Source organism: Panthera uncia, assembly GCF_023721935.1.
Source record: "Panthera uncia isolate 11264 chromosome D3 unlocalized genomic scaffold, Puncia_PCG_1.0 HiC_scaffold_8, whole genome shotgun sequence".
Taxonomy (NCBI): Eukaryota; Metazoa; Chordata; class Mammalia; order Carnivora; family Felidae; genus Panthera; species Panthera uncia.
This window is the reverse complement of record NW_026057586.1, coordinates 74,681,147-74,695,557: the sequence shown is the minus strand read 5'-3', so window position 1 is coordinate 74,695,557 and position 14,411 is coordinate 74,681,147. Positions and strand designations below refer to the sequence as shown.

General features: G+C 44.0%; 1 protein-coding gene across 1 annotated transcript in view; it reads right to left on the bottom strand.

The window, feature by feature from the left end:
- Nucleotides 1–12,720, bottom strand: part of SPPL3 (signal peptide peptidase like 3) — a 152,192-nt gene extending 139,472 nt beyond the window's left edge. The window contains exon 1 of the mRNA XM_049619225.1: nt 12,165–12,720. Coding sequence (XP_049475182.1) covers nt 12,165–12,187 — 23 coding nt within the window. The 5' untranslated portion in view covers nt 12,188–12,720. The remainder of the gene's footprint in view (nt 1–12,164) is intronic.
- Nucleotides 12,721–14,411: the final 1,691 nt, after the last annotated feature.

Sequence of the window (14,411 nt, the reverse complement as noted above, 5' to 3'; positions counted from 1 at the left end):
ACACAGAATCTGAAGCAGGCTCCAGGCTCTGGGCTCTCAGCACTGAGCCCGAACCGGGGCTCAAACCCACAAGCCATGAGATCACAACATGAACCAAAGTCAGACACTTAACCAACTGAGCCATCCAGGTGCCCCTAGAATAACACTTAAATAAACTATGTGCCAAGCCACTGAGGATAAAGACACAAAATATAATCAGGCCCTCAATACTTTACAAGGAAACAAATAAGGAAACAAACAACAATTGAAAAAGGTAAGTACGGGGGCCGCCTGGGTGGCTCAGTCGGTTGAGCGGCCGACTTCGGCTCAGGTCACAATCTCACGGTCCGCGAGTTCGAGCCCCCCGTCCGGCTCTGGGCTGATGGCTCAGAGCCTGGAGCCTGTTTCTGCTTCTGTGTCTCCCTCTCTCTGACCCTCCCCCGTTCATGCTCTGTCTCTCTCTGTCTCAAAAATAAATAAACGTTAAAAAAAAATTAAAAAAAAAAGAAAAAGGTAAGTACAATGTACTAAGGGAACACAAATAAGGGTCATCTAGGGACAACGATGGGAATAAAGAAGAGACAAATGGTTTCTAAAATTGAAAAAAAATACATATATATATATACGTATATATATGTATATACATATATATATGTATATATATGTATTACTGACTTGTTTGATGGGGATTAAGAATGTCTCCAAGGTCCCTAGCTGTGATGCCCCACCAGAAGCTCTTGATAGCTATGGGACAGGCTAAGACTGCCTCATCACCAAATGTTGACTCATTATCAACTTGGGAAGCCTAAACTGAAGCACAAAGCTGGATTTGCAGAGATGTATGGGGCTATTTGCACCTTTGCCACATGATGACTCTGGCTGAGTTTCCTATTCCAGTAGCTGGCTATCTTTTCCATTTGGTCTCACTACTTGAGTTTCCTGATGCGTGAGTCTCGTAACCTTTGCCTCGCTTCTACTGTCCAATCACATCTGCTATTCACTGTTCTCTCTCACTTCTACTTGTTAGTCCCTTTTGTTCTAAATTGGTTGGTAACCTTTAGCATTAGGTCTTGGAACCTTTGCTATCCATGAATACCAGCCTAATATATCATCCTTAGGTCTGTCAGTTATTTTCACCGTTGCACAGCATACAAAGGTGCAAAACAAAAACAAGTTTCTAATCCCCCAAACTCCTGGTTTATCACTAGGTTATTGAACTCTAAACTAAGACTGAGGCACTGCTGTATCTATGCAATTTAAAATATGCACTCACTAGGCCGAGATTTTTTTTAATTGCCCTTTCTGAATTACAATTATTAAACAAGAGAAAAGAAATGAGTTAAAAGAGAAAACAGTCTCTTAAAAACAGGGAAAAGATGAAGGCAAAATAAGTTTCTATTTAAAAAAAAAATTAGCACCATTTTTTTCCAGAAAAAAATTGTATTTTTAATCTAAAGATTAGACTACATTGGAGGTTCATTCTTTATAACATAAGGAACAATTTGTAAATTGAAACAATATTATTGTGAGACATATATACTTTCTTGATAGTAAAAGCAACAAAAATATGAAGGAACTGAATATTTTCAGATAAAATGTAAAGAAAATTAAGGAAAAAATATGATAAAATCCTCTTAAGATAAATCATCAGAAATATATCTTTTAGATCCTTACTTATAAAATCTATTACTTTCCAAAAACAATTTCTCTCTTAAACTTCTGATATCCAATCCCTTACAGATATCTCCTATACCACCACCAAATTGTACCTGAACACTGCAATGCAATTTTAAAAAGACACTCATGTGAATGCAACCAATAATATAAACATTTCTCTTGTAACTCAGAGGTACTGATCATGCTATCAGCTCTTTAAACAAAAGCTTAAATACAAGGAATATGAAACTCTGAAATAGAAGCAAGAGAGAAAATGTTAAATTGCTCAGAAGCTGGTTTCCACATAACTTATTGCTCCTCATACCTCAAAGGAAGTTTCCTGCAAAATATTTTCATTTGAGCATGTGACTGAAACTCGTCCCCTGCTAATTACCAAAAAAAAAAAAAAAAAAAAAAAAAGGCAGAGCTTCTCCAATTAAAAAAAATAGTATTATATCACAAAGTGCCTGTTTGGGAGATCAAGTATAAATAAATTGGTAGCAGTTGGTCTGCAGTCAAGTTGAAGAAGACTGAGATAAACGAAGACGCTGACTCTAAAGAGCCTGTGGTCCTCTGTAAACGCCTCCCATAGGTGTTTGGTTCGGGGGCTGAGCCACTTTCCTTCTCAAGGTGCTATACGGATATTAGGAAGTTAGGCAAATCCGGCCACAGCACTTGATCCAACTTAACAATAACAATTTTACTTTTGTATTTTCTTCAAAGAGCTGTGAGATGTTAGGTAAGTATTCTCTCCTCTCTTCTATGTGCCCTTTCATTATATTTTTAAGGAAACATTATATTCTAAAATCCAGCACCTGGCAAATGTCACCTCTAAAACATTCATTCTTTAAAAAAAAGAAAACCTCAGCCTCTACCCAGAGTTCACGGTCAAGGTAGGAAGATAGCCACATAAATATATTCAATGCAAGGTCAGAAAATCATCAAAGTGCTGCCACATGGCAGGATCAGATAAAGAACTACAGGCATCAGAAGAATATTTCTTCTAGACAAATCAAAAAGATTCTGTAACAAGAGGAAAGCATTTCAGCTGGACCTTCAAAGATGCATAGGACTCACATATTTAGAGACTTGGGAGAAAGGCTAACCAGGTATAAGAGCTTGAATAAAAGGGGAAACAGTGAGTAATCCAGTTTGGCAGAAATAACAAGTATTTTAAAGAAAATACAGGAAGTAAGATTACAAGGCAACAATGTTTCAAATGACCAAAGAGGTTGGACACAATCAACACACACACACACACACACAAGAAAACAAGACATCCAAATGAAATACAATCCGAAATAGTACTAATGTAAAGATCCAAAGAATCAAAGACTAAATGTCACATCCCCATTAAGTGTTGTTCATTTCCCATTAATTTCCCTTCACAACTCCTAACTGAAATCCATGACTGCAATAAATAAATAAAAATCTCTAAATTTAAACTACAGTAAAATAATAATAATCTCTTTCCAAGATCAATTTCTCTTTCTCCCTGGCTTCAAATATACAATCCTCTACCTTATCAATAAAAACAGAAGACCCTATGGCCCTGTCTATAACAGGCATACTCTTTCCTTACATCTTTCCCATCTTATTTGGCAAACAAATGGCCAGTACCCAAAGGATGCCTTTATTTCTTCATTACCCTTCCCTAATTTGCCTTTCACCCTCACTACTCTGATCTTTATTAGTGCACTTTCACTAATGACTTCCTTTGCAAATTCAATAGCCTGTTTTTTCTTCATTCTCTTTGAACCTTGTAGCTTTTTACACTCTTGCCCCCCCAAATTCTCTGTGCCTTTTCTTTCACTGCCATAGAGCTTTGCTAATTACCCTACTTCTGATGGAACTTCCTTTGATTCCTCTTCTTCCTCCCATTCTCAGTTTTGAGTTTCCCAAGCCTCAACTTCCGGTCTTCCATTCTGCCCTCTCTATTCTCTCCTTCCTAATTAACTGATCTTATCTCAAATCTTTCACTCTCGCTAGCCTTGCAGCAGTACCAGGTGGCATTTCTGTAACAAGACTAGACTTAGCCCCTCTGAAAGCTATGTTTGAAAATATTTTTTTTTTTACGTTTATTTATTGTTGATAGAGAGAGACAGAGCACAAGTGGGGGAGGGGCAGAGAGAGAAGTTGACACAGAATCGGAAGCAGGCTCCAGGCTCGGGGCTCCGGGCTGTCAGCCCAGAGCCCGATGCGGGGCACGAACCCATAAACCACGAGATCATGAACTGAGCCGAAGTCGGACGCTTAACCGCCTGAGCCACCCAGGCGCCCCAATGTTTGAAAATATTTTTAAGGTATTGGTGCTTGCACTAATCAATGCATAGATAAAAGAATTCACTCTCTAAAACTTTTACTTCTAACAGTAGTATTTTTCCAAGCATTTTTGAGAAATGAATGTAAATTTCTGGGGGTTTATAAAGTCAGTAAAGCATACAGTCCAATGTTTAAAAGTTAAGGCTGTCAGGCAAAGCCTGAAGATTTACAGATTTGGAGAGTAAAGCTAGACAACTCAAGCAAAACTTAAGACAAGGAAACAACGAAGTCAAGTACTGTACTTAAGTCAAAATGTCTGTATAACTAAGTTGAAGAAACAATTAAAACTTTGCTGCACATGTCCTATTTAGGTCAGAGTGAAGCCAAAATCTGAGGCCTTCAGATGAGGGGAAATGGGTGTGCCTGGCAGACCTGGTACAGAGTAGGGAAACAGATAAGAAACTGCTAACAGCCCCTCCTCACACATTTTAGGGTCCAAGTGTCCTGGCCATTCCAGAGAAAACCAGGAAAAGACTAGGTTTATCCATACCACTGCTCTCTTCCCCTCACATGAATACATTATGAAGGAAACTGCCTTCAAGCAATCAAAATAAAACTATTTTATGAAAAAACTTAGCTTTTATTCATGGTTTTTCTTGTTTGTTGGACTTCAAAACAGGACTAGAAGCACATTTCAGCACATTTCAAAGGCAACAATACAAATCAATGACAATTTGCAAACTATTCTCATTCTTTTTATAAAACATTATTTGAACATCTCAAAGTTTAAATGCTAGTTATTAAGTGAAATGAGAAAAATCATTTCTGTAGCGAGGAACCTGTATCTGGAACCTGTCTGGATCTTACAATGTAGAGAACAAATACCTTGCTTTTTATATTTCACTTAGCAATTACAAAGCATTTGCACTTACATTATCTCATTGAATCCTTGCAACAATTCTATGGAGGACAGGCATAACCACTGTACAGAATATAATACTGGGACCAAGACAAGACTAGCTCACAGTTCATCAGAGATAGAAATCACCCTCCAAAAAATGTTTCCCAATTCAAAAAAAACCAGAAGTAAATCCTCGTATTTTAGAATTTCAAACAAAAATTTAGTGAATGACGTTGGCAGAATCAAATACTTTCTGAGCCATCACTTACGTTCAATATAATTTACATAAAAAACAACTGGGGCACACCTCTACTTTAGTGCACTTTTGTTTTTTATCCCTTAATAGTTCTTCACTGTCAATACCAGAAGTCCAAAATAGAGACTATTGAGTTTTCTTACCAAGCTAGGGTGCAACCTACAAACCAAGAAATGGGATTTTCTACTAGGTGTCTATTAGGCGACTGCATATTCATCAGTCTAATATCTTAAAAATACTTTCAAATCTTTTCACAGGTCCTCAATCTAGTCTAGTCACAGCTAATGAGTAGGTCTGTTTTATGTTAAGCTGTGGACCTAGTGAGACCTACTAATAAAATCTGAGAGGTAAGAATTCATTATGAGGATCATCGGGACTAACTGTAGATTTTCCCTGTAAAATTGAATTTGGTCACCTGAAGCCCCTCTAGACACCTAAGAGGTTAAAATTACGGAAGAGGAGAACTCTACCTCTCACTTTTTAAGTGAGGATTGGAAAATGTGTTACAGAAACTTGTTGCAAAGTTCCAAAAATGTCTTGATTTAAACATACAACGAATAAAACCAATACTTCCCTTTAACTCTTAAGAAACAACCATTAAACGCCAGAAAATATATTATAGAATTTAATAAATCAAGTCATTCTTATGGCTCTATTGCCAGGGACAGCAACCACATGAAGTTCAGGTGCCAAACGTAGCCAACTAAAACAGCACTTGGTTAGACACACTCTCTCCTCTTAGAACACCCCTGGATTTTCCCTGAGATAGTTTGATGAAACGTGAGAATGATAAAAATGAAGTTATTATGTTGAAGTAAAATACAACTATACAGAACTACATAACACCTCAATTCAGTGGCATTTGTCATCTCTAAAATAAGTGGTCACGTAGAAATCTGTTTTGAGAGATCCACGGGCACTAGGCATTTTAATTCGTAATACTACTTGCTAAATTATAGGCTGATATGGCTACAAACTCTCCAGCTTCCCCCTTCCCCCTCCCCAGGCTTCATAAGAAACATTGAGGAAAATGATTTTGGTACAAATTCTTGGTTTTAGTTTTGGTTAATTTTCAGCTTGAATCATGCATCACCAAACCATTATTACAGCACCTTAACTCTAAGCAAAACATGTTTTTAAAATGAGCAAATCTTGGGGCGCCTGGGTGGCTCAGCTGGTTGAGTGGCCAACTTCAGCTCGGGTCATGATCTCACGGCTCGTGAGTTCGAGCCCCGCGTTGGGCTCTGTGCTGACGGCTCCGAGCCTGGAGGCTGTTTCGGATTCTGTGTCTCCCTCTCTCTCTGCCCCTAACCCACTCACATTCTGTCTCTGTCTCTCTCAAAAATAAATAAACATTAAAAAAAATTTTTTTAATGAGCAAATCTAAAGTTTATAATACTAGAGACATACTTTCAACTGAGTATTTTCTCTCTGAAAAACTTGTATTAGATGCAATGACCACAAGATACAGCAATCGGGTATGATCACTAGAGATAAAATGACACACAACAGTAACTGCAAAGTAGAAGTGACTTCCGTGAGTTCCAGAGATCTGTTATTTCTCACTCTCAGGTTTAGCACTATTTGTAAATACCTCACAGGATAAAGTCCATTATCATAACACTGTATCACCTCAACATAATGCAATCCTTAGAGCAGATCTTAAACGTAGGCCAGAGGAAGCATTCTCATTCATTTGTTCAGTAAATATTTACGAGCTACCCATTACATGCCAGGCCCTGGAGAGAGTATCAAAATAGATTCTTACCCTTGTGTAACTTTTAGCTTGTTTATGGTCTGTCATCCCTCAGAGACACACACAAGATGAGACTATGAAGAGTCTACTAAGGAACTTAAATTTTATTCTAAGTGGCCACCAAAGGGTTTTAAAAGCAGAGGATTGACAGGATCTGAGTCAAGGAGTTAGAAGGCCACTCAGAAGGGCCATCGTGTGGAGAATGGGGGGAACCCAGTGAGGAGGCTAACAAGGAACTCACTCAAAAGATGGGTTGGCTTGAGTGGTGACTGTGGAAATGAAAGTAGATTCAGTGGCAGAATCTTCGTGTCAGTCTGGACTTTGAGCCCTTTAACCATTTACATGTTATCTGGCAAGTTACTTAAATTCTTTGAGCCTCAGTTTCCTTACTTAGCAATGCGTGTAAAGCCCTAGCATGGAGAAAACACAATAAATTATTATGATACTATTTTAGTAACAAAATTCATCCCAGTGAGGTTCACATGTACTTATTTCCTTTTCCCCCTACACCAACATTAACCCTAACATAAGTAACTTTTACCACCAAGATTCAAGTGCACTTATAAATGACTCCATCAAGAGACAAGCCTAAAAAAAAATTAAAAAATAAAAATAAGAGAGACAAGTTCCCCTTTCCCACAGAACTTAAGCTAAAACAATTGCTCAAAAATATTTATTAAGCAAGGTATTTTTCTCAAATTAATAAAAGTCTAGTTTGCACCTTCTATTTGTGTTTTCACATGCATTCCTTTACTTCCTCACTTTACAAGCAAAAAGGATACAAGCAGAATCTTGTGGTTTAATCATGATAAAGACTGTGGTGTTACTACCAATAACTTTAATTTCATATGTCAATAGCTTTTATTTAAAACTTTATTAAGGATGGCATTATTCATTCTTATAGCAAGTGATACCAGGAAACTAAGTTACCAAAAGCTCTCTTCTATAAGTGTATGGATTATAATAAACACTCATCTAACTGTAGCTTCCCTTTACACTTAAAATATTCTTTCAACAAGGGTGCCTGGGTGGCTCAGTCAGTTGAGCGTCTGACTTTGGCTCAGGTCACGATCTCATGGCTCGTGAGTTCGAGCCCCACGTCGGGCTCTGTGCTGACAACTCAGAGCCTGAAGCCTGCTTTGGATTCTGTGTCTCCTTCTCTCTCTGTCCCTCCCCTGCTTGCACTCTTGTCACTCTCTCTCTCTCTCTCTTTCAAAAATAAATAAACATTAAAAAATTAAAAAAAAAATCCTTTCAACAAAGGATGAAACACCCTGAAAATCATGTTCACTCAATCAGCTCCTAAGCAGGAGCTATGGGCAAGACAAAGGTTAGTGTTAACAGTGTCCTTACCCTCAAGGAGTTTACAATCTAATGAAGAGGCTTAAGTATTCACACATGTAAAGGGAGGAATGATGCAGACTACAAGTATCAACAATAAAGAGATCACTTTCAGTTGGGGTGTTCAGAAAATGCTTCACAGCTCAGTGGAATTTGCAGTGAACCCTTGCATGACAGGATTTTGATAGAATTTGCTAGGAAGAAAGTGTGATGAGGAAAACAACTATTGAGAACAAGAACTTTGTTTTTCTGAGTTGCTACCTAGCCATTTTTTAGTATGATATCCATAATCACACCCAGAGTCTGGACATTCAGATAAGGACTCAAGTTTGGGATACTCACCACAAGTCCCTGCTTTGCTTTTCCCTGGGCACCTTTTAAAAATAACCACTAGCATTAAGCCCCCCAAATTACTGACCTCCACACCAATCACAGGTGCTTGCTACCCGGCTATGTATCTCCTGCTCATGACCTGGGACACAGGTCTACCCTCTCCCTGGCTCATGGGGCCCCACGATTTCAGTTACCAGGGTCAGCCACAGTCCAGAAGCAGATAATCCTCCTCCTCACGTACTGTCAGAAGGTCAATAATAGCCTAATGCTACATCACAATGCCTATGTTCATGCACGTAACTTCATCTCATCACATAAGCATCTTATCATCTCCTATCATCTCAACAAGAGTGAGTACAGTACAGTAAGATATTCTGAGAGACCATACATGACTTTTATTATAGTATGTCATCATAATTACTTTATTTTTTGTTGTTAATCTCTTACTAGGCCTAATTTATCATTTAAACTTTATCGTAAGTATGTATGGATAGAGAAAACATAGGATATATTAGGGTTCAGTACTATCCTTCGTTTCAGGCATCCACTGGAGTCCTGGCATGTAAACCCCACAGACAAGGGGAACTCTGTACTTCTGTTGTATGGGTGTACTGAACCTGCACCTTCAACCAGAGCAACCCCATGGATTTCATGTGCCCAAAGTGGAAGCTCACATGCTCAGGGAGCTACCTGCCCACTACCTGGGTGGCTCGTGCCCCCTCATTCATCAGGTCATAACCTACATATTCTTAATACACCTACTCACAGAAAGCTTCTCAACACAGAAAGCAAGCACAAGAAATCAGAAAACAGCATGAACAGCATGTGTAGGGTTTTTAAATTAACTTTTTATTATGAAAAATGTAAATATGTCCAGGTATACAGAATAAAATAATAAACCCCCATGTACTCATCACTAAGCTTCAACAATTACCACCTCATGGCCAATCTTGCTTTATGATTTACATTATCTTATTATATGAAAATCCTAAAGAAACCTATTTTCATTCTTCTGACTTCTACATTCTTCGCTGACTCCATCCTCAGACAAATCTATATTGCCACAGTGGTCTCCACAAGGTTGATTTTCCTCAAGGCCACATACAAATAAAGCATAAGTCTATTAAAAAAAAAAAAATCAACTCTTATTTGCCTGAACCTAAGGAATGGTGACAAAGATACTGCAAATGAGAGATATTCCAAAACTCAGTTTACATGTACTTTCGGAATACCTTTTCCATACTTACATTTCAAGGAGAATGAATAAAATGATGGGAGAATTCATGTCCAACAAAATAAAGCATCACAGATGAAGTATCTTAGACAAATCACTTGTCCTCCTGAGCCTACATTTCCTCCTCTTTAAAACAGGGAGTGATCACCGACCTCAGGGCCTTGGGAGAATTAAACAAGTACCTTACCGCCACATGGATCATTACCTCTGGTAACTATCAGAACCTAGAAAGCTGCCTGGTTTTCCAGTCCTCTCACCTCAGACAACTCCCTCTCTCAAGATGATGTAAAAAGTTTCTCCATCTAAAGATGACAGGCTAAGCATTCTGATTTCAAGGAGCTTCTCTGCCTGTAAAGCCAAAGGGAGCTGAGATTGAAGTATTTCAGTAGGATGAATATTGTAAACTATCAAACTTCACAAAATAGTCCCTACTGAACGAGCAGAGCTGTCCAACATCACAGAGATAGTGTGTGGCCAACCTACCTAGTGAAACACTCTCATTTCCCCCACTTCTTGGCCAGTGTATTTCCTCCAACCATCCGCGGCCTCTATACAGCACAAAGCAGGGTAGCCATCAGGACTCTCAGCTGGGCCAGAGTGTTAAGAGCTTGAGATGAGTTAGCTACCACAAGGCGAACTTACTGTGTCCATAAGAAAGCTCCAGCCGCAATCTTGTGTTCCTTATTACCTGCTAGGGAGAGGCAGCTCACTGTTGCTCAAAACTATCCAATTAAACAGCTTTTAAAAATACATATGCAGTCACAACTGTTTACCAACGTTTTAATTCTTCTTTTAGTGTTACTTTATTTCAGTCTTTCCGTTATCTTCTTTTTGAGCTTGTATACACATCATTGAGGTTCCCTTTTGAATGACCATCTTCAACCATCAACCCTCTTTCCCTCTGTGAAGACAGAATGAGTTCCTGACTTCTCCTAACGCCAACCACCACAAAGCATCCACTCCATTAAAGCCCTCCACCTAAAAACCATTCTTTGTTTTCACTTATTACCCATTCTCTGTTTCCCTAACTATAATGTAGTAAAATGTAACACTTTACAGCTTGCCATGTGCTTTGTAAAGTTATTCATTTAATCTTTACAACCCAAGAAAAAGGCAATTCTCCTATCTAGTAGTGAGGGAAAAGAAATGGAGAACTTAACTATCCTGCCCAGTTATAAAGCAACTTAGTGGTGAACCGGACCTCCAAACCAAGTCTTCCAACTCCAAATGCCCTGCCCTTCCTACTCTATTGTGCTCTTTTCTAACAAGGGAAAGCACACAATTCTGTCCCAAGTCAAATTGGCTTCAAACCAAAGGCAAACCATCTTCAATCTCTCTAGATTGCAACCGGATTCCCCATCCCCACACCATCATCCCATTTCTTGCCTCCTCACCTTCCCGTTACTACCTCCTCCGCACTATCCAATTTCCACTCTTCAAGGAAACTATCATCATTCCCTCAACCCCTCCTGCAAATATTCCACCTCCACATGCTACAGGGAGGCCTCTCATCCCCTTCTCCCCAAACACCGCACTCCCTTCTCAAGACAGGTATGTCCTCACTCTATAAACTACATAGTAACGCTTCTCAGTCCTTAATAAGCTATTTAATAACTTTAAAAGTCCTATAAAAATGGGCAGATCTTGCAGACCTTCCATCTCCACACCTGACCCAGGGCACCAGGCCACTTTAAATTCTGAAGAACAGAGTGCCGACCCTCACAAAGATTCTACTCATGCCCCACTGCCACCAACGACCTCCCTTCCAGAATGTGGTTATCCAAACAGGCTCCCCTTCCAAACTCTTCACAAGGGACTTCCCTCCATGGCTCCCGAGACGCTCCTTCCGCCGTTAACCCTTCCGTCATGCCCGGGCCTCTGCCCACCTTACCAACTCTCCCTTCACTCGCCCTCCAGGTGCCGAGCAGCGGCCCCAGTTAGACGGCTCCTCCTCTCTCACAACTTCCAACTTCGTCCTCTTTTATCACCTGTTTTTCCCACCAGCTTCCGCGCAACCCAGTGGCTCACCCTTGCCCCGGCCCGCCTCTGCCCACCCTTTCAATTCCTCCTGCCCGGGAGCCACCCCCTCAAGTCAGTTCCGGGGTGCCCAGGGGATTCAACTTCCCATCCGCGGGCTTCCCACCTTTGGGGTCATGCTCCCCTTCTCCATCACCTGCTCCGCCCATGACCAGATGACATCCGCCGCGGCCGCCGCCGCCTCCATCCCCCTTCTCGGGCGCCTGGTCCCCGGCCGCTGACCGCCTTCCTCCAGCGCCAGCCGCCCCCTCTGGTGGGGACGAGGGGGGCGTGCACCCCCAACCCGTGCCCTCCCCCCCGCAACGCGCACCTGTTCCTCCTCCTCCTCCTCCTCTTGCCCCCGGCCGGCCGCGCCGGCGCCCCGACCCCCACTTGCGCCGCGCCCCGGCCTCCCGAGCCCCGCACTCACCACGAGTAGGTCTGCTCCGCCATGGCGCTGACTCTCGTGGGCTCCGCTGCAGGCTCTGGCCGGGCCCGGCGGCGGCGGCGGCGGCGGCGGCACGAACGGGCGGCGGACTCGCTCGGGCCGGGAGCGGAAGGCGCGGCCGCGGCCCGGCGCTCGCTCGCTGGCTCGCACGGCGGGCGGGCCGGGAAGGCGGCTGGCGGGGAGAGGCCGGGCTCCAAGGCGGCCCCGCTCCCTGGGCCCCGGGGCGGGGCGGGCTCCGCTCTCGGCCTCCCTCACCGGCGGCGGCGGCGGCGGCTCCGCTGCGGCTCTAAACCCAACATGGCGGCGGCGGCGGCGGCGCGGAGAACAAGGGGGCCCCGGGGCGGGCGAGCGGCGAGAGGGCCCCGCGCTCACTGCGCGCTGGGCCGCGGGAGCGCCGCGCTCGAGCGGCGGCGGCGGCGGCCGGGGGACATGGCCGGCGGGCGGAGGCGGAGGCGGAGACGGCGGCGGCGGCGGCGGCGGCGGCGGCGGCTGAGGGGGGCGCTAGGCGTTGAGGCGAGGCCGCTCGGCTCACACCCGCCGAGGGGAGGAGAAGAGGGGGCGGGGGCCAGCCTTGGACCCGCGCGGGTCACGTGCCCAAAACACGCTCACGTGACGCGCGCGCCCCGCCCCTCGCGCCAGGCCCTTGCGCGGGGACGTCGGTTCGCTGGTTCGAGGCGACTGTTGCTCGCCAGGCTTCTGGCGGATGGGCCGCCTCCCGCCGCCTGGTGCCGCCTCCTCCCCACGCGGAGCCGTCGCCTCGGGCCCCCTCCCATTTCCCTTTAAGGGGGCTGCAGCAGCCAGCCAATCAGGAGCCCCGAAGCGTCCTTTGGCTGCCAGTCAGCTGTCAGCCGTCAATCAACAGTGTGCTGGCCGCGGGTCCCCCAACTGTCAGTCAACCTGTCAGTCCGCAGGCCGAGCGCCTCATCCCTTCGTTCCTTGGTTCATTCATTCGTTTAGCAAATGTTCCGTGCTGCCAGCCTCTATTGCGCCAGGCTCTGTGCCAGGTCCTCGGGGTGCCAACTCGAATACCCCACACTTGCCTTCACTTAATCCATCATCAGATATTTATTGGGAACCAAACGATAAATCCACCGATTCTGCTGGATCTCTGCCCTCTAAGAGCTTACATTCTAGAGGAAGAGACATAGTCCAAGCCGACAAAGAGGTGAAGATGATGTCGGGTGCTGTTTCATGAAGATGATAACTCAAGGTAATGGGACAGAGTGTGTACGGGTGGAGGCTACCCTTAGATAGGGTGGTCGAGGAAGGCTTAGCTGAGCAGATGACATTTGAGTTGACACCTGAAGGATGAGAAGGAGCTGGTCCTGCAAGAGCAAAAACCTCAGGGAACTGCCCATCGGGATGACAGGAGGCAGGCACAAAGTAAAATAACAGCGCTAGACCAGAGACCAACAGAGTGAATCTGGGGCGTAGGAGGAGAGAGGAGAGATGGGTTGAGCTTCTAGGCATCAGGGGATGCCTCTCCAGGAGTGGCTTATGAGGAGAAAAGGCATTCTATGAAGAGAGAATGGCATGAGGCAAGGCCCAAAGATGTGAAGGATTGGAGTGAGCTTGGATCCGGGAGTGGGAGTGGATAGTTTGTGCTGGGGAGTGTTGAGAGAAGGGACTGATAAGGTGCATTGAGGCCAGACTCTGAAGGACCAAGATAAGCCAGTTACTATGTTCATGAATGAAAATGATCAGTGCAGCTCCAGGTTTGAGAAGCATGCTTGGGCAACAGACACACGAGTCCCCCCTGGACCCCAATCTCCAGAGGGAGCAGACCTTGCACACCTGAAACCAGCATATTCAAGCTCCTCTGCAGCTTGGCCAATTTCAGGCCGGGATCTAGCTCTGCTCCAGTTTCCCAGGGCCTGCCCGGGCTTACAGGGAACACCACACCCCGAATCTATCTCCAAATGGATCAGTTGGCCACTGCCCATACGTCTGCTGCTTGCCTGTTCCCCAAGGGGAACCCATTAATGAGAAAGCCAAGTACACTTTTCCTTCAGAGGCATTCTCTCCTTCTTCCTCCTTGCCCCACTGCCAGATGCCAAGACCAGTCAGGTTCGACATGTTTCCTGAAGCTCCACCACAGAGCCCTGGGAAAGGGCCAGCTGATAAGATCAAAGTCCCAAAGAGGGTTTGAGATAGGGCCCCAAGAAAATGCCAGACCACCAAGTGCCTTTCCTCTGACCATTGACAGAAAGATACCAGCCTGCAAATATC